We start from the raw sequence: 27,118 nt of genomic DNA on the forward strand, positions 1-27,118 counted from the left end.
TACTGTAGGAAAACACTGCGCACCGCTCCCTGCTGGTTAGGGGAGGGTGGTACCCTGTTCTGCTCGGTGACCCTGGTAGGGCCGGGAGCGCAAAGAGAAAGTATGACATACGGGAGGACACACATGACATGTAATGAGACCAAAGAATTACATTCACAGCTGCCTTATTATACTATCAAATCTTTATTTCAGAATGTATTGTTAGGTTTATTATTGGTGATTTAACGTTGATACTTATGTGTCCTCACAGGATCTGTTTTGGGTGGTGAAATGAAAAAAGTTGTGTTTTTTTTTGTGTTTGTTTAAAAAAAACAAAAAGGAATTGGTCTTCTGCCTGTGTGAGTCCTTTGATGTCAGTAAAGACAAGACTTCTATGAAAAACATTTCCGGCCCTCAGGACAGGAATACGGCTTCTCCCCCGCGTGCAATCTCCGATGTCTGGAAAGATTGGCCTTCTATGAAAAATATTTCCCGCACTCAGGAATACGGCTTCTCACCCGTGTGAGATTGATGATGTCTGACAAGTGTAGATTTCAGCAGAGAACACTGCCCACACCTGGGATGGGAATATGGACTCTCCCCATATGAAATCTTTGATGTGCGGCAAGTTCTGATTTCAGTGGAACATTTCCCGCACAGAATGAAGAATTATTGCTTCTGCCCTGTGTGAGTTTTACGATGTCTGCAAAGACGGGACCTCTCTGGGAAACATTTCCCACACTCAGAACAGGTATACGGCCTCACACCTGTGTGGGATTTCACATGTCTGCGAAGTGATGATTTCAGGGGAAAAGCCTTCCCGCACTCAGGACAGGAATACGGCCTCTCTCCTGTGTGAGAAGTTTGATGTCTGTCAAGTTCTACTTTCCGTAGATAACATTTCCCGCACTCAGAGCAGGTGTACATCTTCTTCCCAGAGTGAGTTCTAGGTTGGACGTAAACATCGGAATTTTTTGCAAAACATTTCCCCCACTTAGAATACGGCTTCTCCCTTTTGTGAGATCTCTGATGTATAGAAATACTTAATTCAGAGTAAAACCTTTCCCCACATTTAGGACAGGAAAAATTCTCATCCCCCCGAATTCCACAATCATTCCAGTCAGTACGAGGTTGCTCAGAGTCGGAGGGAATCCATGGTCTATCCACACTGTGAAGTCCTCCATCCATAGTGGAGCTCATTGTCTTTTCTCCTCCACAATCTCCTGTGATGTCCTCATCTTCCATTTTACAGCCTGGAGATAAAGTGAGACAATCCTTTGAGGGTTTCTCCATGGCGTGTCCTGGAAAAATAGAAAAACATCATCAATAGATCTGAGAGGGTTAGTTCACTTAGATTCCATCTGGATCAGGTAGATATGAGTGAGGAGATGTTCTCTGCGGAGATCCCAACCAGCTGGCACTCTTCCCCCCATCAAAGAACCTTTGGTCCTCCTCCCAGATCACTTCTACTTTTACACAGCCTTGTCAGAAGAGCAGGAACCAATGGGGACTGGGAGGTCCATGTTCTTTACACAGAGCCTAGGAACTGGGTCATGTGATCTCTGAGGCCTCGTACAGACGGATGGACTGTCCGCTGAAAACGGTCCGCCGGACCGTTTTCAGCCTGATGGTTGTACACACCATCAGACAGAAATCCGCGCGTACACGATACGCGGTGACGTGGCCGCGCCGATGACGTGCGCGGCCCTGGAAGGTCAATGAATCACTTCGACGCATGCAAGGGATGGCGGCCGATCGGACATGTTCGGTGGGTCTGTACAGACGACCGAACATGTCCGACGGACAGGCTTCCAGCGGACATGTTTCTTAGCATGCTAAGAAACATTTGTCCGCTGCAAAACGGTCGGCTGGACAAATGTCCGCTGGAAACCTGTCCGGTCGGCCGTACACATGACCGACCATGTCTGCTGAAACTGGTCCGCGGACCAGTTTCAGCAGACATGTTCGGTCGTGTGTACGGGGCCTTACAGACAAGAGGGGAAAAGTTCAGACCTGCAGACCCTTTACCATAGAACAAAGTCTAGGCTTCTGGTGATATGCAGCACTGGAAGGAGCTTTGAGCAGGATTTTCCTCCTGGAAAGATAAGTGTTTCTCCCTACTTTTCATCCCAACAAGACTGTTAATATAGTTTTAGTTTAACACTTCGCTCTACGTCTGCTCATAGAAGAGGGACCAACCTATTACAGCTCACCTGTGCTGATCTCTGTAGGAGTGTCCTCCTCTTTGAATGTCCTCGTCATTCCATCCTCCTCCGTATATTGCTGATCATCCCTTAAATACATCCCTTCTACGTCACTTCCAACTTTTATAATACCTTCATCCGAAACCAACAGAATGGCAGAAAATAACATCTGTAACATAGAAGTATTTATGATGTGAGATCACATAGAAAATATCATCTTGTAGAGTCCACACATCATCTCCACATGTCAGAGTGTTCAATCACTTTATGTTCCCGACCCTCAACTCCACCTACCTGATGATGGTGGGGGATGGTGTGACCTTCCTGTGTCGAATCCTGGGAATACAGAGGACGGGGACATCTCTCTGGTGGGTTCCTGGTATTAGGTGGCTCCATCATATCCTTGTGTCCTTCTGAAAACCCCTCCATCACTCCATACTCCTCATCCTCCTCTTTATACTCTTCTTTAACATCAATATTATCATCCCCGAGGTTTCCACTCTGAATATATAATAAAACAATTATTGAAACAAACAAGCTTGGGTATAAATCAGAACTACCAATGATGGTTTATTTTATACCTGAACATCTTGAGAGTAGTTGTGATCGTCCTGTGTGGAATCCTGGGAATGCAGACTATGAGGAGATCTCTCTGGCGAGTTTCTATTATTAGGTGGCTCCATCGTGATATCCTTATAGAGATCATTGTGTCCTTCAGAAAACGCCTTCATAATTCCATACTCATCATCCACCTTTATAAACTCTTCTTCAACCTCAACTTTAGAATCTCTCAGGTCTCCACTCTGAATATAGAATAAAAATGACATCAATGGTAACAATGCAGATAATGTACAGATCCTAATGATACTATCAGTGATTGTTCCTCATCTACCTGATGATGGTGGGGGATGGTGTGACCTTCCTGTGTGGAATCCCGGGAATACAGAGGACGGGGACATCTCTCTGGTGGGTTCCTGGTATTAGGTGGTTCCATCATATCCTTGTGTCCTTCTGAAAACTCCTCCATCACTCCATACTCCTCATCCTCCTCTTTATACTCTTCTTTTACAACAATATTATCATTCCCGAGGTTTCCACTCTGAATATATATTAAATCGTTCATTGTAACAAATACACTTGTGTATAAATCATAACTACCAATAATTGTTCCTCATCTACCTGATGATGGTGGGGGATGGTGTGACCTTCCTGTGTGGAATCCCGGGAATACAGAGGACGGGGACATCTCTCTGGTGGGTTCCCATTACTGGATCCATCTGTAGGAAACACACACACTGACTGAATACATTGTTTCTATGTGTTTATCAGATGATGGGGAATCTAGGTGGACCCTCCGTACTGCTCTCTCCTTTACAATAATGTGCACCACCCTACAGTTTGGGCCCCACTGTTAGCTGGGAATACAGAGGACACACTGACTGAATACGTTGTTTCTATGTGTTTAGCACTATTCCCATAGGAGCCACAGGATTATGGTTCCAAGTCTTCCCCACAGCCAGGCACACAGGTTCATTCACATGTTTCTTCAATAAGCAGTCTAGGGGATGTTGCTTTGTGGTTTTTATTTTTTTGGAGAACTTAGATAGGGTGGAGGGTAGGGGTGGGATACCCCAGAAACAAGAGCTATGTACTACCATCGACTTAGGTATTCTTCACGACAAGCTATATTGAAGTCCGGGCTTGAAACAGACAGAAGTAGCAGTTAGAGCCACAAGACTAGAGTCCTTTTCAGTAGATTAGGAGGACAACGCTCTTAAAGTGGAGTTCCACCCAAAAATGGAACTTCCACTATTTGGAACCCTCCCTCTCTCCGGTGTCACATTGGCACCTTTCAGGGGGTGATGGGGGAGCAGATACCTGTCTAATACAGGTATTTGCTCCCACTTCCTGGCATAGATCACCTCTGTGATCTACGCCACTTCCGGCACCTACTCTGTACCCCCCTGCTGTCTTCTAGGAGACACACAGCTCCCAGAACACAGCAGGGACCAGTGAAGACATGTGTAGTAGGTAACCGGGATGTGAAGTCGCAATGCTTCACTTCCCGATTCCCTTACCGAGTATGGTGGCGGCAGCAGCCGATCCTTGAACGACAGGTCGGCCTCGGCTGCCGACATCACCGGCACCCTGGACAGGTAAGTGTCCTTTATATTAAAAGTCAGCAGCTGCAGTATTTGTAGCTGCTGGCTTTTAAAAAAATAATAATTTAGTGGGACCTTCACTTTAACCACTAGGGGTCTGCGCTACAGCCAAATGGCGGCTACAGCGCAGACCTCAAATGCCGGGAGGCCGTCAATAGACGTCCTCCCCTATCTCACACTATCAGCACCTGCTGATATCAATGCCCACGAGTGCCACCTATCAATGCCCACCAGTGGTGCCAGTCAGTGCCACCTAGCAGTGCTGCCCATCAGTCTCACCACCAGTACCGCCTTATCAGTGCCCATCAGTGCAGCCTCATCAGCGTACATCAATGAAGGAGAAAAATTACCCGTTTGCAAAATTTTATAACAAAATATAAAACGGTTTTGTAATTATTATTTTTTTACATTTGGTCTTTTGTTATTTTTTTAATAAAAACCACAGAGGTGATCAAATACCACCAAAAGAAAGCTCTGTTTGTGGGGAAAAAATGATAAAAATGTATTTTGGGAACAGCGTTGTATGACCGCACAATTGTCATTCAAAAAGTGACAGCACTGAAAGCTGAACATTGGTCTGGGCAGGAGGGGGGGGGGGGGGGTTTAAGTGCCCGGTAAGAAAGTGGTTAAGGACACCAGCCGCTGTCTCCTTTAAATAGTACCAGAGGGGTAGCAAAAGCACAAGGTCCCCAAGATCTCTCAAGCGTCGGTACTCACAAGGCCCAAGGACAGCTGGTAGCCTCCATCCAACTTCCAAGCGAAGCCTTCCTATGATACACGACTAGATAGATCCACACCTATTGATCCACACCTATCGTCCAACTTCTCGAGTTCACTGGATACAAAGGAACCTATAGACCAGACTGGCAGCAGCTGAACAAACTGAGCAGACCTGACTAGCAGATCGCAGCTTCACTGAATACAGTGAGCAGAATATCTTTTTACACGAGAGTGGCAACTAAATTTACCCATTAAAAACCCACTAATTCTAACATATCCAGTCCCCCAGTACCTACCTACATGTGTTTATCAGATGATGGGGGATCTAGGTGGAGCCTCCGTACTGCTCTCTCCTTTACAATAAAGTCTCCTCTTACCCGGTGATGTGAGGGGCGGCTGATTGTCCATCATGACGTCCTTGTAGAGATCCTTGTGTCCTTCTAAATACTCCCACTCCTCCATGGAGAAATAGACAGTGACATCCTGACACCTTATAGGAACCTGACACACACAATGATACAGTCACCATCCAGACACACCCCTTGTCTGTTACTGGATAATGTCCCAGAATCCTCCTCACCTCTCCTGTCAGCAGCTCCATCATCTTCTTGGTGACTTCTAGAATCTTCTCCATGTTGTGTCTCTCGGGTTTTAGGGAGTCACATGGAGGCACTGTGATGGTCATGTGATCACCAGACTTCACAAGAGGAAATCTCTGTATTGAGGAACCAATAGGAATATCATGTTAGACTCCCAGAATCCTCCTCACCTCTCCGGTCAGGTCTGTGTTTTATTAATAGAGATAAGAGTGATGTCATGTGACCTCCCAGAATCCTCCTCACCTCTCCGATCAGCAGGTAGATGATCTTCAGGGTGAGGTTTAGTATCTTCTCAGTCATGTGACTCCAGTCCCCCTCCATCCTCATTGGTCATGTGATCTATACCGGTTTCCTGTAGAACAATAATTGGTACCAGAAAATGATCTGCACAGTACTGGTTGGACAATATTAGGGTGGGGATGTACGAGGGATTGAAGTCAGGCTGCTTCCAGTGAAAATGTGCTCATGTAGAGGTCTATACATCAGACTAAAAGGGGGGGGGGGGGGTTCAGATCATACAGGCGGGGGGGGGGGGGCTCAGAGCCTACAGGCGTGAGTGGGGGGGCTCAGAGCCTACAGGCGTGAGTGGGGGGGCTCAGAGCCTACAGGCGTGAGTGGGGGGGCTCAGAGCCTACAGGCATTTGTGGGGGGGCTCAGAGCCTACAGGCGTGAGTGGGGGGGCTCAGAGCCTACAGGCGTGAGTGGGGGGGCTCAGAGCCTACAGGCGTGAGTGGGGGGGCTCAGAGCCTACAGGCGTGAATGGGGGGGCTCAGAGCCTACAGGCGTGAGTGGGGGGGGGCTCAGAGCCCTCAGGCGTGAGTGGGGGGGCTCAGGGCCTACAGGCGTGAGTGGGGGGGCTCAGGGCCTACAGGCATGAGTGGGGGGCTCAGAGCCTACAGGCATGAGTGGGGGGGCTCAGAGCCTACAGGCATTTGTGGGGGGGCTCAGAGCCTACAGGCATGAGTGGGGGGGCTCAGAGCCTACAGGCATGAGTGGGGGGGCTCAGAGCGTACAGGCGTGAGTGGGGGGGTTTAGAGCGTACAGACGTGAGTGGGGGAGCTCAGAGCATACAGGTGTGAGTGGGGGGGGGGGGTTCAGAGCATACAGGCGTGAGTGGGGGGGGGCTCAGAACCTACAGGCGTGAGTGGAGGGGGGCTCAGAGTCTACAGGCGTGAGTGGAGGGGGGCTCAGAGCCTACAGGCGTGAGTGGAGGGGGGGCTCAGAGCCTACAGGCGTGAGTGGAGGGGGGGGCTCAGAGCCTACAGGCGTGAGTGGGGGGGGCTCAGAACCTACAGGCGTGAGTGGGGGGGCTCAGAACCTACAGGCGTGAGTGGGGGGGGCTCAAAACCTACAGGCGTGAGTGGGGGGGGGGGGCTCATAGCCTACAGGCGTGAGTGGGGGGGGGGGGCTCACAGCCAACAGGCATGAGTGGGGGGGCTTAGAGTGTACAGTGGTGAGTGGGGGGGCTCAGAGCGTACAGGCGTGAGTGGGGGCTGAGAGCGTACAGGCGTGAGGGGGGCTAAGGCACTGAAGGACTTGGTGGGATGGCTAGTGGGCAGATTCGGTGGGACGGCCCTGGGGAATATTGGTGGTCAGGCTCGGGGGGGCCCAGGTCCTAAGCTGTGTAAGGGGCCCCACAATTTCTGAAGGCTGCCCAGACTAGAAGATAAGATCATTTTACCTCATCTACTGCCACTTTCAGCAATGTCTCCTCTACTACTTCCTCCCGACTCACCTCTCACCAGGAACTTCTTATTTATACCTGACATCACTTGACTTGACCTGTGTGTCCTGACTTCACTTCCTGTCTTCCATAGAGACTTCCTGTCCAGGTAGAAGTGAGATCGCCATCTTGTGGAGCTCAGAGGAACTACAGCCCCCGAGAAACATCTCGTAGTGTGAACAGAACACCCTTTGTCATTGTTGCCAAGAGTCTCGAATGCTGCAGGACACCATACCGCCCAAACATTTTGAGATGGGAATGAGGGACACCTACTACCAAACGTATGTAGGCATAGGACACGCCCCTTAACCACTTAAGACCGGGACCTTTATGCGGGAAATCCTGGACTTTGCACGATGGCGGAGGGTCTTTAAAATGGCGGAGAACCCCAGTGGCTGAGTGAGACACAAATGTCCTCTGTGGAGCACAGGTCCAACTACTAGCTCAGCTTCTGGCTCAGCCCTGACTCAGCCTGTGTGCAAAGACAGTCTGAGTCTTTCTGGCCCGTCAACCAGCCCAACCTAGCTGCAAGGCTTTGGTTCTGCCCCACTTCCACTTTATTTATTTTTTTATTGTCTTGTATTGAACTGCATAAGAATATCCATTTTCTGTGGTATGCTGACATCTAATGGCAGTTTTGGTCCACTACAACTTGTTTATTAATGTGATTATGGTATCTTCCTCTGTGCTCCCCTTCTGTTCAGTGCTAGTTAGTTCAGTTAAAGGAAAAGGACATTTCATCATCATATAAATCTGAAAGGAAGACTTTTATCAATCAACTTACAAAGACTATCAGGAGTTTATAATTGGAAATATTTCATCTTTATTTATTTTCATACAAAAAAAAAGTATTAACATGTTTGCATTTATATCAGGTAAATATGAAACGTCGTATTTTCAATTTTTAGCCAGCAGGTGGCGCTCTCCAAAGCTACCTGTGCAGACTGAAAACTATTGTACTAAAATTGTTAGGCCTGTCATGTAGAAGAAAGGGGAGGGTGAAGACAAAAAGAATAGTTGCTGGGGCTAAACTTAGGAATATGCCCACCCTGGGTTTTTTTGTGGCTATACTCCCCTTTTAGGCCTGTCATGTAGTCTGATCTCCCCTTCTCTTCATTCACAAGCAATATATAGCTCCTCCCACACCAGGATGTCTGCTTTCGAAGCTTCTGCCAAAAATCAGACTACACGGCTAGAGGGACCAAACCAGCAGTGACACCCCCTCCTTCTCTCTCCTAGAGGGACCAAACCAGCAGTGACACCCCCTCCTTCTCTCTCCTAGAGGGACCCAACCAGCAGTGACACCCCCTCCTTCTCTCTCCTAGAGGGACCCAACCGTCAGTGACACCCCCTCCTTCTCTCTCCTAGAGGGACCCAACCAGCAGTGACACCCCCTCCTTCTCTCTCCTAGAGGGACCCAACCAGCAGTGACACCCCCTCCTTCTCTCTCCTAGAGGGACCCAACCAGCAGTGACACCCCCTCCTTCTCTCTCCTAGAGGGACCCACCCAGCAGTGACACCCCCTCCTTCTCTCTCCTAGAGGGACCCAACCAGCAGTGACACCCCCTCCTTCTCTCTCCTAGAGGGACCCAATCAGCAGTGACACCCCCTCCTCCTCTCTCCTAGAGGGACCCAACCAGCAGTGACACCCCCTCCTTCTCTCTCCTAGAGGGACCCAACCAGCAGTGACACCCCCTCCTTCTCTCTCCTAGAGGGACCCAACCAGCAGTGACACCTCCTCCTTCTCTCTCCTAGAGGAACCCAACCAGCAGTGACACCCCCTCCTTCTCTCTCCTAGAGGGACCAAACCAGCAGTGACACCCCCTCCTTCTCTCTCCTAGAGGGACCCAACCAGCAGTGACACCCCCTCCTTCTCTCTCCTAGAGGGACCCAACCAGCAGTGACACCCCTCCTTCTCTCTTCTAGAGGGACCCAACCAGCAGTGACACTCCCCCCTTCTCTCTCCTAGAGGGACCCAACCAGCAGTGACACCCCCTCCTTCTCTCTCCTAGAGGGACCCAACCAGCAGTGACACCCCCTCCTTCTCTCTCCTAGAGGGACCCAACCAGCAGTGACACCCCCTCCTTCTCTCTCCTAGAGGAACCCAACCAGCAGAGACCCCCTCCTTCTCTCTCCTAGAGGGACCCAACCAACAGTGACACCCTTCCTTCTTTCTTCTAGAGGGACCCAACCAGCAGTGACACCCCCTCCTTCTCTCTCCTAGAGGGACCCAACCAGCAGTGACACCCCCTCCTTCTCTCTCCTAGAGGGACCCAACCAGCAGTGACACCCCCTCCTTCTCTCTTCTAGAGGGACCCCACCAGCAGTGACACCCCCTCCTTCTCTCTCCTAGAGGGACCTAACCAGCAGTGACACCCCCTCCTTCTCTCTCCTAGAGGGACCCAACCAGCAGTGACACCCCCTCCTTCTCTCTTCTAGAGGGACCCAACCAGCAGTGACACTCCCCCCTTCTCTCTCCTAGAGGGACCCAACCAGCAGTGACACCCCCTCCTTCTCTCTCCTAGAGGGACCAAACCAGCAGTGACACCCCCTCCTTCTTTCTTCTAGAGGGACCCAACCAGCAGTGACACCCCCTCCTTCTCTCTCCTAGAGGGACCCAACCAGCAGTGACACCCCCTCCTTCTCTCTCCTAGAGGGACCCAACCGGCATTGACACCCCCTCCTTCTCTCTCCTAGAGGGACCCAACCAGCAGTGACACCCCCTCCTTCTCTCTCCTAGAGGGACCCAACCAGCAGTGACACCCCCTCCTTCTCTCTCCTAGAGGGACCCAACCAGCAGTGACACCCCCTCCTTCTCTCTCCTAGAGGGACCCGACCATCAGTGACACCCCCTCCTTCTCTCTCCTAGAGGGACCCAACCAGCAGTGACACCCCTTCCTTCTCTCTCCTAGAGGGACCCAACCAGCAGTGACACCCCCTCCTTCTCTCTCCTAGAGGGACCCAACCAGCAGTGACACCCCCTCCTTCTCTCTCCTAGAGGGACCCAACCGGCATTGACACCCCCTCCTTCTCTCTCCTAGAGGGACCCAACCAGCAGTGACACCCCCTCCTTCTTTCTTCTAGAGGGACCCAACCAGCAGTGACACCCCTTCTTCTCTCTCCTAGAGGAACCCAACCAGCCGTGACACCCCCTCCTTCTCTATCCTAGAGGGACCCAACCAGCAGTGACACCCCTCCTTCTCTCTCCTAGAGGGACCCAACCAGCAGTGACACCCCCTCCTTTCTCCTAGAGGGACCCAACCAGCAGTGACACCCCCTCCTTCTCTCTCCTAGAGGGACCCAACCAGCAGTGACACCCCCTCCTTCTCTCTCCTAGAGGGACCCAACCAGCAGTGACACCCCCTCCTTCTCTCTCCTAGAGGGACCCAACCGGCATTGACACCCCCTCCTTCTCTCTCCTAGAGGAACCCAACCAGCAGTGACACCCCCTCCTTCTCTCTCCTAGAGGGACCCAACCAGCAGTGACACCCCCTCCTTCTCTCTCTTAGAGGGACCCAACCGGCATTGACACCCCCTCCTTCTCTCTCCTAGAGGGACCCAACCAGCAGTGACACCCCCTCCTTCTTTCTTCTAGAGGGACCCAACCAGCAGTGACACCCCTTCTTCTCTCTCCTAGAGGAACCCAACCAGCAGTGACACCCCCTCCTTCTCTATCCTAGAGGGACCCAACCAGCAGTGACACCCCTCCTTCTCTCTCCTAGAGGGACCCAACCAGCAGTGACACCCCCTCCTTTCTCCTAGAGGGACCAAACCAGCAGTGACACCCCCTCCTTCTTTCTTCTAGAGGGACCCAACCAGCAGTGACACCCCCTCCTTCTCTCTCCTAGAGGGACCCAACCAGCAGTGACACCCCCTCCTTCTCTCTCCTAGAGGGACCCAACCAGCAGTGACACCCCCTCCTTCTCTCTCCTAGAGGGACCCAACCAGCAAGGACACCCCCTCCTTCTCTCTCCTAGAGGGACCCAACCGGCATTGACACCCCCTCCTTCTCTCTCCTAGAGGGACCCAACCAGCAGTGACACCCCTTCTTCTCTCTCCTAGAGGGACCCAACCAGCAGTGACACCCCCTCCTTCTCTCTCCTAGAGGGACCCAACCAGCAGTGACACCCCCTCCTTCTCTCTCCTAGAGGGACCCAACCAGCAGTGACACCCCCTCCTTCTCTCTCCTAGAGGGACCCAACCGGCATTGACACCCCCTCCTTCTCTCTCCTAGAGGGACCCAACCAGCAGTGACACCCCCTCCTTCTCTCTCCTAGAGGGACCCAACCAGCAAGGACACCCCCTCCTTCTCTCTCCTAGAGGGACCCAACCGGCATTGACACCCCCTCCTTCTCTCTCCTAGAGGGACCCAACCAGCAGTGACACCCCTTCTTCTCTCTCCTAGAGGGACCCAACCAGCAGTGACACCCCCTCCTTCTCTCTCCTAGAGGGACCCAACCAGCAGTGACACCCCCTCCTTCTCTCTCCTAGAGGGACCCAACCAGCAGTGACACCCCCTCCTTCTCTCTCCTAGAGGGACCCAACCGGCATTGACACCCCCTCCTTCTCTCTCCTAGAGGGACCCAACCAGCAGTGACACCCCCTCCTTCTTTCTTCTAGAGGGACCCAACCAGCAGTGACACCCCTTCTTCTCTCTCCTAGAGGAACCCAACCAGCAGTGACACCCCCTCCTTCTCTCTCCTAAAGGGACCCAACCAGCAGTGACACCCCCTCCTTCTTCTCTCTCCTAGAGGAACCCAATGAGCACTGACACCCCCTCCTTCTCTCTCTTAGAGGGACCCAACTGGCAGTGACACCCCTTTTTCTCTCTCCTAGAGGAACCCAACGAGCACTGACACCCCCTCCTTCGCTCTCCTAGAGGAACCCAACCAGCAGTGACACCCCCTCCTTCTCTCTCCTAGAGGGACCCAACCGGCAGTGACACCCCCTCCTCCTCTCTCCTAGAGGGACTCAACCGGCAGCGACACCCCCTCCTCTCTTCTAGAGGGACCCAACCAGCAGTGACACCCCCTCCTCCTCTCTCCTAGAGGGACTCAACCGGCAGCGACACCCCCTCCTCTCTTCTAGAGGGACCCAACCAGCAGTGACACCCCCTCCTCCTCTCTCCTAGAGGGACTCAACCGGCAGCGACACCCTTCCGTTCTCTCTCCTAGAGGGACTCGACCAGCAGTGACACCCCTTCTACTCTCTCCTAGCAGTCAGCCAGACAGAACTTTGATACCTGCTGAATCCACAAGGGGAGGAAGATACAATGTCATTGGGTGGATTGGTGGCTCGGGACTTTAGCCCCATCTGCTGAATCCACAAGGGGAGGAAGATACAATGTCATTGGGTGGCTTGGTGGGTCGGGACTTTAGCCCCACCTACTGAATCCACAAGGGGAGGAGGATACAGTGTCATTGGGTGGCTTGGTGGGTGAGGACCTTACCCTTACCTGCTGGATCCAGGGGAAGAATATATGCTTATGGTTTTGTTGTCAGAATGTCTGATCGTCTGTACACGGCATTAGGGTTCCTTCCTTCCTCAGCTCCAGCATGGAGGCAGAGCCACCAGCCCCAGGGTCCCCTCCCAGACTACACGACACAGCTCCCTCACTCCATCTTCCACCTGACTCCTCTGCCGGCAAGGCTTCACAACATTTATGGGCTGACCCAGTCACCCTGCCAGGGCATTGGCCAGATTGATTCCCATAACTATGCAGATGAGGACCTTCAGAGTGAGTAACTTGTATAGCCCTACAAATGCGAACTAAATCGCATCCAGTGTCGTCCTGTGTTTTTAGACGAGGTGAGTCTTACGTTTTTTCCTGAAGGCCCGATGGTTTTCTTCCATGCGGATGTCTGTGGGTAGAGCGTTCCATAGCCGTGGTCCTTGGACTGCCAATCTTCCCTTTCCTTTAGATTTGTAGCGGTTCTTGGGGATGTGGAGGAGGTTTTGGTTACTTGACTGGAGGGTGCGACTAGGGGGTGTAGTGTTTTATTTTCTCGCATAGGTATTGAGGAGCGTTTCCTTGTGTGCATTTGTAAGTGAGGCTTGAATGTAACCCGATCCTTCACGGCTAGCCAATGGAGGGTCCTCAGGGACGGGGTGATTGATTTCCAGTTTTTTTTCCCCCGTTACCAGTCTGGCTGCTGTGTTCTGGACGACTTGTATACGCAAAATCTGGTATTTGGGAAGTCTGAGGTAGAGGGAGTTTGCGTATTCGAGTCGGGAATTGATGATTGTTCCAACTACTACTGCTATGTCCTCTTCCGGGATGAGTCTAGGCAGCAGGCGGAGAAAATAGTGAGATCCGCTGACCACTGATCCTATTTGTGCATCTATAGTCATGTCTGAGCCAAAGATGACTCTGAGGCTTTTGACTTTGGTGCTTGGGGTGATGCTTTGTCCAAGGATGGTGGGTGGTGTGCATGTAGTCCTAGAGTTTTTCTTTCGGCTTGCGTGGAGAAAGAGGAGTTCTGTTTTGGATCCATCCACTAGCTTTTAGAAAATTCTCCAAGCTTCTAGAACCAGGGGCAGGTACCAGAGATCTGATCTGTAGAGCACTCCAGCCTGACCTACAGAAACCCCAGACTCCAGTGAGTAAGAAAAAAAAGGCAATGTTGTTGAAAGAACATTGTTTTTGTGTCGTGTTGGAAAAGGTCTGAAAGGCGGGGTCGTAAAACTGAACTTCCTATGGTGGGCCCCAGTGTCCCAGTCTTAGCTTTTTTATTTTCTTTATTTCAGTTGTCATACATACAGAGAAATAAACAATTTCATTAATCCATCAATCATATAAGTTCCAACGAATCCATTCAAAATCCAATTAACAGCATTACTTTTTTATATATATATATATAGAAGACAATTTTTGAGTTTGGGAGGCTAAATACATCTTGAGGGCTTGTGTAGGATTTTTGAAGGCTGGAAAGATGGGTCTTATGTGGAAAAACATCACTCAGGACAAGAATGCTCCCTCTCATCGGGAACAGGGATCGGTGATGTGTCACTCGTAGTCACGCCCCTAAGGCCTCGTACACACGATCAGTCCAAACCGATGAAAACGGACTGAAGTTCAGTTTCATCGGTCCAAACCGACCGTGTGTAGGCCCCATCAGTCTGTTGTCCTTCAGTCCAAAAACAGAGAACTTGCTTTAAAATTGGACCGATGGACGCCTGACCGATAGGTCAAAACTGATGGTTAGTACGCAAAAGCATCGGTTTCAAACCCGGGCATGCTCAGAATCAAATCGACGCATGCATGGAAGCATTGAACTTCATTTTTCTCTGCACGTCGTTGTGTTTTACATCACCGCGTTGGACTCGATCGGTTTTTGAACTGATGGGCCCAGATTCAGAAAGGACTTACGACGGCGTATCTCCAGATACGCCCTCGTAAGTCCAAATGAGCGCCGTCGTATCTATGCGCTTATTCAGAAAGGCAGTTACGCCAGAATTTGGCCAAGATACGACCGGCGTAAGTCTCTTATGCCATCGTATCTTGGGTGCATATTTACACTGGCCGCAAGGGGCGCTTCCGTAGATTTACGCGTCGAATATGCAAATGACCTAGATACACCAATTCACGAACATACTTGCGCCCGTCTGATTTAGCTACGCCGTTTACGTAAGGCTTACGTCCGGCGTAAAGTTACCCCTGCTATATGAGGCGCAGGTAATGCAAAGTATGGACGTCGGAACAAGCGTATATTTTTACGTTGTTTACTTAAGTCGTACGTGAATGGGGCTGGGCGTAGGTTACGTTCACGTCACAGGCATTGAGCCGGCGTATCTTAGGGAGTAAATTCGATGTGATACTGAGCATGCGCGCGCATGCGCCGTACGATCGGCGCTTCATTTACATGGGGTCACAATTCATTTCAATACAACACACCCCCTACCAGCCTACTTTGAATTAGGCGGGCTTACGCCGGCCCATTTTCGCTACGCCAACGTAACTTTTGGAGCAAGTGCTTTCTGAATACAGTACTTGCCTATGTTACATCGGCGTAGCGCATATGAGATGCGCTACGCCGCACTAAAGATACGACAATGTATCTGAATCGCGGCCAAGGTGTGTAGACACAACAGACAATCAGTCTGCTTCATCGGTGAACCGATGAAACTGAACTTCAGTCCGTTTTCATCAGTTTGGACTGATCGTGTGTACAGGGCCTTACAGTTAGAATCACTCCCTAGGACACACTTAACCCCTTCAGCACCCTCTTCACTGCCAGCGTGATTTTCACAGTAATCAGTGCATTTTTATAGCCCTGATCGCTGTATAAACGACAATGGTCCCATAAATGTGTAAAAAGTGTTCGATGTGTCCGCCGCAAAGTCGCAGTACCAATAAAAATCACAGATCGCCGCCATAACTAGTAAAAAAATTATAATAAAAATGCCATAAAACTATCCCCTATTTTGTAGACGCTATAACTTTTGCGCAAACCAAACGCTTATTGCGATTTTTTTTTTAACCAAAAATATGTAGAAGAATATGTATTGGCCTAAACTGAGGAAAAAATTTGCTTTTTTATATATTTTTGGGGGATATTTATTATAGCAAAAAGTAAAAAATATTGCATTTTTTTCAAAACTGTCGCTCTATTTTTGTTTATAGCGCAAAAAATAAAACTCGCAGAGGTGATCAAATACCACCAAAAGAAAGCTCTATTTGTGGGGAAAAAAGGACGTCAATTTTGTTTGGGAGCCACGTCGCACGACCGCGCAATTGTCAGTTAAAGCGACGCAGTGCCGAATCGCAATAAGTGGCCAGCCAAATGGTCCGCGGCTGAAGTGGTTAAGAATAGGCCCAGGAATACGGCTTCTGCCTGTGTGAGTCCTCTGATGTCAGTAAAGACAAGACCTCTATGAAAATCATTTCCCGCACTCAGGACAGGATTGATTGATTGATGATGTTTGACAAGTGTGGATTTCAGCAGAGAACACTGCCCACACCCGGGATGGGAATATGGACTCTCCCCATATAAAATCTTTGATGTGCGGGCAAGTTCTGATTTCCCGCACAGAAGGAAGAATTATTGCTTCTGCCCTTTGTGAGTTTTATGATGTCTGTAAAGACGGGACCTCTCTGGGAAAGATTTCCCACACTCAGAACAGGTATACGGCCTCACACCTGTGTGGGATTTCACATGTCTGATAAGTGTAGATTTCAGCGGAAAAGCCTTCCCGCACTCAGGACAGGAATACGGCCTCTCTCCTGTGTGAGAAGTTTGATGTCTGTCAAATTCAGCTTTCCGTAGATAACATTTCCCGCACTCAGCGCAGGTGTACATCTTCTTCCCAGTGTGAGTACTAGGATGGACGTAAACATCGTAATTTTCTGGAAAACACTTCCCCCACACAGGACCGGAATGCGGCTTCTCCCCAGTGTGAGATTTTTGATGGTTCACAAGATCTGCTTGTTGTGTATAACATTTCCCGCACTCAGAGCAAGAATACACATTCCCTCCCATGTGAGTTCTACGATGTATACCAAGACTTGACTCAGAGCTAAAACTTTCCTCACATTCAGGACAGGAAAATGTCTTTACCCCCTGAACTCCGACAACATCCCCCACAGTACGAGGTTGCTCAGAGTCAGAGGGATTCCGTGGTCTATCCACACTGTGAAGTCCTCCATCCATAGTGGATCTCATTGTCTTTTCTCCTCCACAATCTCCTGTGATGTCCTCATCTTCCATTTTACAACCTGGAGATAAAGTGAGACGATCCTTTGAGGGTTTCTCCATGGCGTGTCCTGGAAAAATAGAAAAACATCATCAATAGATATGAGAGGGTTAGTTCACTTCCATCAAGATTCCATCTGGATCAGGGAGATATGAGTGAGGAGATGTTCTCTGTGGAGGTCCCAACCAGCTGGGACTCTTCCCCCCATCAAAGAACCTTTGGTCCTCCTCCCAGATCACGTCTACATTTACACAGCCTTGTCAGAAGAGCAGGAACCAATGGAGACTCAACCACAAGCCTAGGCACTGGGTCATGTGATCTCTGATAGACAAGAGGGTCAAAGTTCCGGTGATCTCCTATCGATATGGTTCCTGTCTTGACTGCAGGTGCAATCCTTGCCGACGGAAATCACAGAACCTCCAGGGCGACGTGGAATTTGAGGTAAGTGGCCAGTCGGCCTCCTGGCTCTTTTTTTAACATCCTCCAATCCACAGGGATGTTAAGGAACGAGCCTGGATGCCGCCTGATGTTCGGTGATTTCCGTGGGCTTCATCCTCGCCTGCGCAGTCAGGCAGGGAACCATCTCGATAGGGGAACCAGATCGACAAGACACCGGCTTGAAGACCCTTTACCATAGAACAAGTGACCTAGGCTTCTGGTGATATGCAGCACTGGAGGGAGCTTACTGCAGTATTTTCTCCTGGAAAGATAAGTGTTTCTCCCTACTTTTCATCCCCACAAGACTGTTAATATAGTTTTATGTTAACACTTCGCTCTACGTCTGCTCATAGAAGAGGGACCAACCTATTACAGCTCACCTGTGCTGATCTCTGTAGGAGTGTCCTCCTCTTTGAATGTCCTCGTCATTCCAGCCTCCTCCGTATATTGCTGATCATCCCTCACATACGTCTCTTCTAATTCACTTCCAACTTTTACATTTATAATACCTTCACCCGAAACCAGCAGAATGACAGAAGATAACATCTGTAACATAGAAGTATTTATGATGTGAGATCACATAGAAAATATCATCTTGTAGAGTCCACACATCATCTCCACATGTCAGAGTGTTCAATCACTTTATGTTCCCGACCCTCAACTCCACCTACCTGATGATGGTGGGGGATGGTGTGACCTTCCTGTGTGGAATACAGAGGAGGGGGGCATCTCTCTGGGAGGTTTATGTTACCAGGTGGCTCCATCATAACATCCTTGTAGCCATCTGAAAACCCCTCCATCACTCCATACTTTTCGACCTCCTCTTTGGACTCTTCCTTGACAACAATATTATCATCCCCGAGGTTTCCAGTCTGAATATATAATAAAACAATTATTGAAACAAACAAGCTTGGGTATAAATCAGAACTACCAATGATGGTTTATTTGATACCTGAACATCTTGAGAGTAGTTGTGATCTTCCTGTGTGGAATCCTGGGAATGCAGACTATGAGGAGATCTCTCTGGCAGGTTTCTATTATTAGGTGGCTCCATCGTGATATCCTTATAGAGATCATTGTGTCCTTCAGAAAACGCCTTCATAATTCCATACTCCTCATCCTCCTCTTTTATCTCTTCTTTAACCTCAACTTTAGGATCTCTCAGGTTTCCACTCTGAATATAGAATAAAAATGACATCAATGGTAACAATGCAGATAATGTACAGATCCTAATGATACTATCAGTGATTGTTCCTCATCTACCTGATGATGGTGGGGGATGGTGTGACCTTCCTGTGTGGAATCCCAGGAATACAGAGGACGGGGACATCTCTCTGGGGGGTTCCTGGTATTAGGTGGCTCCATCATATCCTTGTGTCCTTCTGAAAATGTCTCCATCACTCCATACTCCTCATCCTCCTCTGTATACTCTTCTTTTACATCAATATTATCATCCCCGAGGTTTCCACTCTGAATATATAATAAAACATTCATTATAATAAACATGCTGTGTATAAATCAGAACTACCAATAATTGTTCCTCATCTACCTGATGATGGTGGGGGATGGTGTGACCTTCCTGTGTGGAATCCCGGGAATACAGAGGACGGGGACATCTCTCTGATGGGTTCCTGGATGACTCCCTCATGGTGTCCTGGTACAGCTCTTTGTGTCTTTTTGGAAACTCCTCCATCACCCCATCCTCATCATCCTCCTCTTTTATCTCTTCTTTAATAATGACCTGTGTGGAATCCCGGGAATACAGAGGACGGGGACATCTCTCTGGTGGGTTCCCATTACTGGATCCATCTGTAGGAAACACACACACTGACTGAATACATTGTTTCTATGTGTTTATCAGATGATGGGGGATCTAGGTGGAGCCTCCGTACTGCTCTCTCCTTTACAATAAAGTCTCCTCTTACCCGGTGATGTGAGGGGCGGCTGATTGTCCATCATGACGTCCTTGTAGAGATCCTTGTGTCCTTCTAAATAATCCTACAAAGGAAAATATACAGTGACACTACTTAGGAACCTCATATTTATCATGATACAGGTTTAGTATCCTCTCAGTCATGTGACTTTGGTCCCCCTCCATTCTCATTGGTCATGTGATCTATACCGGTTTCCTGTAGAACAATAATTGGTACCAGAAAATGACCTGCACAGTACTGGTTGGACAATATTAGGATGGGGATGTACGAGGGGTTGAAGTCAGGCTGCCTCCAGTGTAAATTTGCTCATGTAGCGGTCTATACATCAGACTAAAAGGAGGGACAACTGAGGAGAGTAGAGCGTGAGTTATAAAAGGACATTTCTCCCGATGCTTCGCACTATCACCCTGCATTCCTCTAATGTCTCTTCTCTGCTGGAGGTAGAAAAGCATTAGCCTCCTCCTTTCCTCTCACTGAATGCAGTGGAAGTTGTTGTCTCTGTACAAGGGGAATGTGATGTTGGGTCGGGGGTGATGGAGTAACTGAAGATGAAGGTGAATGAGGATGGATGGTTGTCACCTGGACAGTCCAGGTTTTGACTCATGTGTCCAGGTTTTAGTCCACCTGAAACCTAAACGGTAATGTGGCTCGGAACAGGACCTGACATCACAGTGAAGGGGCACTATGTGCGCCACATTATTATTCTCTTTGGATTGCTTAAAGGCAGTGGCGTAGAGTGGGGGTGGGTGCGGAGGGGGCCGTGGCCCCGGGCAAAACATTTAGGGGGGCGAAATTCCACGCCAGTGTGTGCCACTACTGGCTGCCTCCTCCTAATTTCCTGTGTCCCCACGCTCTGGCCGCCATGTTGAGTCTCCGGCGCCCTGTGATTGGGTGTATGCGGTTATGTGTGGCGGGGCTGGCCTGTCCACGATCGTTCCTGGAATCCCGCCTCCGCACATGACCCCATATGTTCAATCACAGGGCGCCAGAGACTGAATATGGTGGAGCGCGGGGGCTCCTCCTTCTCCGGACTCGCGGAGTGCTAAAAGTCCACGGGTGAGGGGGCGCAAATTACTTGCCTTGCCCCAGGTGCTGACAACCCACTCTACGCCACTGTCCAAAGGTGTCCCAGGTTTGTTACAATCCAATAGTGTATACTAGAAGAAAAAAAAACAATTACTGTGCGCCTCTAAAATGTTCGGGTTTTGCTTGAGGAAAAAGTGGCAACCCTAATGGCAACAAAGGGGTGGGGATGCTCAATATCATTAACCTAATATGGAAACATAGCTGCTAACTAGAGATAAGCACAGTGACTATGGAAGAAGAGGACATACATGACGAGGGGGGGGGGGGGGGGGGTCCTTGGGTGTAAATAGACAATAAGATCTTATTACCTCCTCTGCTGCAACTTCCAACAATGTCTCCTCTCTACTTCCTCCCGCTTCACCTCTCACCCGGAAATTCATATTTATACCTCCCATCACTTCCTCTGCGTCCTGACATCACTTCCTGTCTTCCAAAGAGACTTCCTGTCTAGGTAGATGTGAGATCGCCATCTTGTGGAGCTCAGAGGAACTGCAGCCCCGAGAAACATCACGTAGTGTGAACACCCTAAGGCAGGGATATGCAATTAGCGGACCTCCAGCTGTTGCAGAACTACAAATCCCATGAGGCATAGCAACACTCTGACAGCCGCAAGCATGACACCCAGAGGCAGAGGCATAATGGGACTTGTAGTTTTGCAACAGCTGGAGGTCCACTAATTGCATATACCTGCCCTAAGGCCTCGTACACACGATAGGATAGCCCGAGGACATTGGTCTGAAGCTGACTGATGGTCCGTCACGCCTACACACCATAGGTTAAATAACCGATCGTGTCAGAACGCGGTGACGTAAAACACAACTACGTGCTGAAAAAAAAAGAAGTTCAATGCTTCCAAGCATACGTTGACTTGATTCTGAGCATGCGTGGGTTTTTAACCAATGCTTTTGCATACTAACGATCGGTTTTGACCTATCTGTTAGGTGTCCATCGGTTACATTTTAAAGCAAGTTCCTATTTTTTTAACCAAAGGTTAAATAACCTATGGGGCCCACACACGATCAGTTTTGACTGATGAAAACGGTCCTTCAGACCGTTGTCCTCTGGCTATCCTATCGTGTGTACGAGGCCTTAGTCATTGTTGCCCAGTGTCTCGAATGCTGCAGGACAGTCCCGGGATTCAGTCTACTGTCCAATCAAGTCCTGATCCAGCAGGTTCCAGGACTCTGTGTAGAGTGACGATGACTGGAACGCTTTCAGGGTTCCATCACCAGGCGCTGCAGTCATAGCAGACTGTTGGGTGGAGCGATCTACTTTCTAACAGTGAAATTAGAACTCCGACATCAGCAGAGAGGCAGCGCCGCAGCGATCAGGTAAGTATCAGCACCAACTATCAATGGGGCTTATTTTATCCCAATGACACTAACCGTAGGGCTTATTTTATCCCACTGGCACCAACTATGGGGCTTATTTTATTCCACAAACCGAGTCAGGTTGCTTGTTATTCAAAATGCTCGTTAATCGCGTTACTCGTAAACCAAGGTTCTACTGTATAAGGAATGTGAACATCCCTTGCAATGGACAAAAAGCATGACAGGACCTCTTAAAAGGTCAAAAACACCTCAGATCTCATATTTACACAAAAATGCAATAAAAAAAGAAAATAAAGAAAAATAATGTATATTTTTTTTTTCAAAAAAATAAATAAATAACCCCCCTTTAAGACCATTGGGTGGAAGTGACGTTTGACGTCGCTTCCTTCATCCAATGTTATGGAGCGGGGTGGTGGCCATCTTTCCCTCACTCGGCTCCAAGTCTCAGAGGGGAGAGGACCTGACCGTCTCCGGCGCTACCGACGGCTCTAGTAAGCGGCAGAGATGACCGGAGCGCGGCGGGAGGCAAACAGGCCCCTCAACCACCCCTGATAAAAGTGATCTTGCGGCGAATCCGCCGCAGAGACCACATTTATCTGAAAGCGGACCGCCCGCTGTTTGAGAATGTAGCTGCCATAACCCCCGGTATTCTACGTAAAACTATGGCGGGTCGGCTAGGTGTAAATTGTGTGGTGCCATCAAAGTCCATTCTTTCTTTTCCAAATACATTCTAAATGTTATAAAAATAATAAAAGACAAGAAAGAAACCTCTAAAAATCTGAAGGTAGACATTTATTAATCAAATCACAAAGAATGAGATATGTTTAGTATGTACAGTATGTCATAATTTGTTAATAAATCTGCATTATTATAAGGCAAATATTAAGTACAGTGGAACCTTGGATTACGAGCATAATCCGTTTGAGGAGAATGCTCGTAATCCAGGGTACTCGCATATCAAAGCGAGTTTCCTAATTAAAGTCAATGGAAACTAAAATAATTTGTTCCGCATTGACTTTAATGGCATGCAATACTGCATGCGGCCAGAGGTGAGAGGGCGCCAGAGAATGTCGGAAATGGCTGGAAAGACCCAAGGACAGCTCGGCTGGCCTTGGAAAGACTCGGGAACTGAGAATTTCCGTGTCTTTCCGAACGGCGCCATTCGGCTTTGACGTCCTCCACCTCAGGCCAAACGCGGTACTGCACACCGCTTTGGCCTGAATCCTGCTCGTTTTGCGAGACAACGCTCGCAAACCAAGTTAGGGTTTTTTAAAATACAGTGCTCGTATTGCGAAAACGCTCGTTAACCGCGTTACTCGCAATCCCAGGTTCCACTGTATTAAGTAATGCACAACAAAAAGTCCTATTTTTCAATTTCATCCAGCAGGTGGCACTCTCCAAGCAAAAGTGGCTGCCTGAGATAGCCGATAACACAACTACTGCATTCAGATTTTCGGTACTTTAGTGTGGACTGATCTGCCCAGCTTTTCATCCATAAGCCGCATCTAGCTCCTCTTTTATCGTAGTTCTTTCCTTTGGATTCTTCACTGAAGAGCAGAGGAGATCAGACTACAGTGCAGGGAGGTCTCAACGAATCTGCATCACAGCCCCTATCTCCAGGGCCATCTTTAATATTGATTGGAACCTGGGCAAACATTTTCTTGGGCCCTCCCAAATCCACTTATCACCTATTCTCAGGCAGTGCAGGCTCAAGGGACAGCTGCCTCACAACAATGACTGGGCCCTTTTGCCCTGCGTTAAAGTCAGCCCTGTCTATATCTCTCTACTAGCGGAGTAAGCCATACAGAATGATGTGAATTTTGATGTCTTTGGTGAACTCGGGTTCCCTTATGAAGTGCTGATTACAAAAAGATCAGAGGAGCGCTCAGCCATTGTTTTCTGAAGTGGTATCAAAAAGTTTCGGGACTAGCAACTTTATTGATCTACGTTTACACCTATCACCTCCTGCACAGCAATGCAGTGCTCCCATCATTCCTGCCTCTTCTGGAATGTGCCCTGGAAGTCTTATTTTCGAATCGTGTCAAGCACAAGTTGCCGAATGCTTTGGACATTTTTGCGGGTTGAGATCGTTGAAGGTCTTCCTGATCTCTCGTCATCTTCCAGTGATGTCCCCCTTGCACAGCAATACAGCGCTCCCTCCACTTCTGGAACGTGTCCTGGAAGTCGTCTTTTTAAAGCGTGTCACACACAGGTTGCCGAATGGTTTAGACATTTTTGGAGGTTGAGCTTGTTGAAAGTCTTCCTGATCTCTCGTTATCTTCCAGTGATGTCCCCTTGCACAGCAATACAGCGCTCTTAGTGTTCCTGCCACTTCTGGAATGTGCCCTGGAAGTCTTCTTTTCAAAGCGTGTCAAGCACAAGTTGACAAAATCTTTGGACCTTTTCGGGGGTTGAGCTCATTGAAGGTCTTCCTGATCTTTCGTCATCTTCTGGTAATGTCCCCTTGCACAGAAATACAGCACTCTTAGCATTCCAGACACTTCTGGAATGTGTCCTGGAAATCTTCTTTTTGAAGCGTGTCAAGCACAAGTTGCCGAATGGTTTAGACCAGGGGTAGGCAACCTGGGGCCCTTCAGCTGTTGTGGAACAAAATTTCCCATGAGGCATTGCAAAGCTGGCAGTTACAATTACTCCAGGAGGCACGATAGGACTTGTAGTTCTGCAACAGCTGGAGGAACCCAGGTTGCCTACCCCTGGTTTAAATTTTTTTGGAAGTTGAGCTCATTGAAGGTCTTCCTTATCTCTTGTTGGCTTCCAGTGATGTCCCCTTGCACAGCAATACAGCACTCTTAGTGTTCCTGCTACTTCTGGGATGTAAACTGGAAGTCTTCTTTTCGAAGCGTGTCAAGCACAAGTTGCTTAATGGTTTAGACCTGGGGTAGGTAACCTGGGGCCCTATTCTACCATCTGTTGGCGTGTTACCAAAGTAGTCTCGAAATGTTTTGATACCACCTCGTACGTCATGAAGTACTTCTTCTCTTTAAGAGCTCTTATTTCGAAATAAGATTCATACAGAAGACATTTCCTGCATTTGGGACTCTAATTCACCTTGAGGGTTGTGTGGATTCTCCGATGTTTGGTAAGACATAAAGCCTGCAATAAAACATTTCCCGCACTCAGAGCAGGAATATGGCTGCTCCCCTGTTTGAGATCTTAGATGTTTGACAAGTTCGGATCTCTGTGGACGTTTCCCGCAGTCAGGGCAGAAAAAACGTTTTTTCCGCATGTGACATATCTGATGTTCCGCAAGAATGAACTTTCGCGAAAAACATTTTCCACACACAGGACAGGGAAACGGCTTCTCACCCGTGTGAGACCTCTGATGTGTGTTAAGATTGTACTTCTGTGAAAAACATTTCCCGCACTCAGGACAGGCATACGGCTTCTCACCTGTGTGAGATCTCTGATGTATAACAAGGTCCGATTTTCGTGGAAAACCTTTCCCACAGTCACGGCAAGAAAATGGCTTCTCGCCAGTGTGCAATCTCTGATGTCTGGATAGGCCGGACTTCTGTGAAAAACCTTTCCCGCACTCAGGACAGGAATGCGGCTTTTCACCCGTGTGAGATCTCTGATGTATGAGCAGTTCTGATTTATAAAAAAAATATTTCCCGCACTCAGAACAGGAATGAATCTCCTCCCCAGTGTGAGATCTCTGATGTACAGAAAGACTTAATTCACAACTGAAGCTTTCTTCACAATCTGGACAGGAAAAATTATTCTTCCCCTGAATTTCAGCCCCATCCCTCACAGTACGAGGTTGCTCAGAGTCGGAGGGATTCCATGGTCTATCCACACTGTGAAGTCCTCCATCCATAGTGGAGCTCATTGTCTTTTCTCCTCCACAATCTCCTGTGATGTCCTCATCTTCCATTTTACAACCTGGAGATAAAGTGAGACGATCCTTTGAGGGTTTCTCCATGGCGTGTCCTGGAAAAATAGAAAAACATCATCAATATATCTGAGAGGGTTAGTTCACTTCCATCAAGATTCTACCTGGATCAGGTAGATATGAGTGAGGAGATGTTCTCTGTGGATGTCTAAACCATATCAGAATATATTATGGGTCACCTGTGCTGATCTCTGTAGGAGTGTCCTCCTCTATGAATGTCCTCGTCATTCCAGCCTCCTCCGTATATTGCTGATCATCCCTCACATACGTCTCTTCTTCTTCACCCTCAACTTTTACGATAATCAGATCTTCACCCTAAACCAACAGAATGGCAGAAAATAACATCTGTAACATAGAAGTATTTATGATGTGAGATCACATAGAAAATATCATCTTGTAGAGTCCACACATGAATGAATGAATGAAAAATTTATAGAGCGCAACACATGCGAACTGAATCGCTTCTGGGCGCTAGTTGTTTGTGACTCATGACATCAAAAGAGCAGAGTTTTGATCCGTCTTCTGAAAGTCAGGTGGTTTTCCTCCAACCGAATGCTGGTTGGTAAAGCGTTCCATAGTCTAGGACCCTGGAAAGCAAACCTTCTTTCTCCTTTGGATTTGTATTTAGTTTTTGGTACCCTGACCAGATTTTGGTCGGTGGATCGCAGAACGCGATTCGAATTGTGGGGTTCTATCTTGTCGCAAAGATATTGCGGAGCCTTCCCATGGATGCACTTATGTGTCAGGCAGAGTGCTTTAAATGCAATTCTGTCCTTTACTGGCAGCCAGTGAAGGGTTCTCAACGAAGGTGAGATTGATTCCCATTTTTTTTTCCCAGTCACCAGTCTGGCGGCCGTATTCTGTACGACTTGCAGACGAGAGATTTGGTACTTTGGGAGTCCGAGGTAAAGGGCATTTGCATAGTCCAGTCTGGAATTCACGATTGTTCCCACCACGACTGCTACGTCTTCTTTGGGGATAAATGGAATAAGTCTGCGTAGTAGGCGCAACAGATAGTGCGCTCCGCTGACTACTGACCCTATTTGTGCGTCCATTGTCATGAAGGTGTTGAAGATGACCCCGAGACTTTTGACTTTGGAGCTAGGGTTGATGATTTGGCCCAGAATGGGCGGTGGTGTCCAAGTTGTTACCACTTGACTCTTTCGGCTGGCCTGAAACACAAGGAGTTCTGTTTTAGAACTGTTGAGTTTAAGATAGCTGTTGGTCATCCAGTTGTCAATCAAAGAGAGACATTTCTCTAAACTGGGATGATGATTCTTTTTGTTGCCGATGCGCAAGTACAGTTGCGTATCGTCTGCATAAGAGTGATAGAGTA

At 48.7% G+C, this 27,118-nt stretch overlaps 1 protein-coding gene and 1 long non-coding RNA gene across 2 annotated transcripts; both read right to left on the minus strand.

Moving 5' to 3' along the window:
• Positions 1-648: 648 nt before the first annotated feature.
• Positions 649-1,224, minus strand: LOC120910628 (gastrula zinc finger protein XlCGF49.1-like). Its single transcript, XM_040322382.1, has one exon. The coding sequence runs from the start codon at positions 1,222-1,224 to the stop codon at positions 649-651; it is 576 nt and encodes a 191-aa protein (XP_040178316.1).
• A 1,420-nt stretch (positions 1,225-2,644) lies between these two features.
• LOC120909702 lies at positions 2,645-3,403 on the minus strand. Its single transcript, XR_005741360.1, has 3 exons — positions 3,363-3,403; positions 2,765-2,986; positions 2,645-2,684 (listed from the first exon to the last, which is right to left on the minus strand). It is a non-coding gene; the product is annotated as an uncharacterized LOC120909702 (long non-coding RNA).
• Positions 3,404-27,118: the final 23,715 nt, after the last annotated feature.

This window comes from Rana temporaria, chromosome 8, assembly GCF_905171775.1.
Source record: "Rana temporaria chromosome 8, aRanTem1.1, whole genome shotgun sequence".
Taxonomy (NCBI): Eukaryota; Metazoa; Chordata; class Amphibia; order Anura; family Ranidae; genus Rana; species Rana temporaria.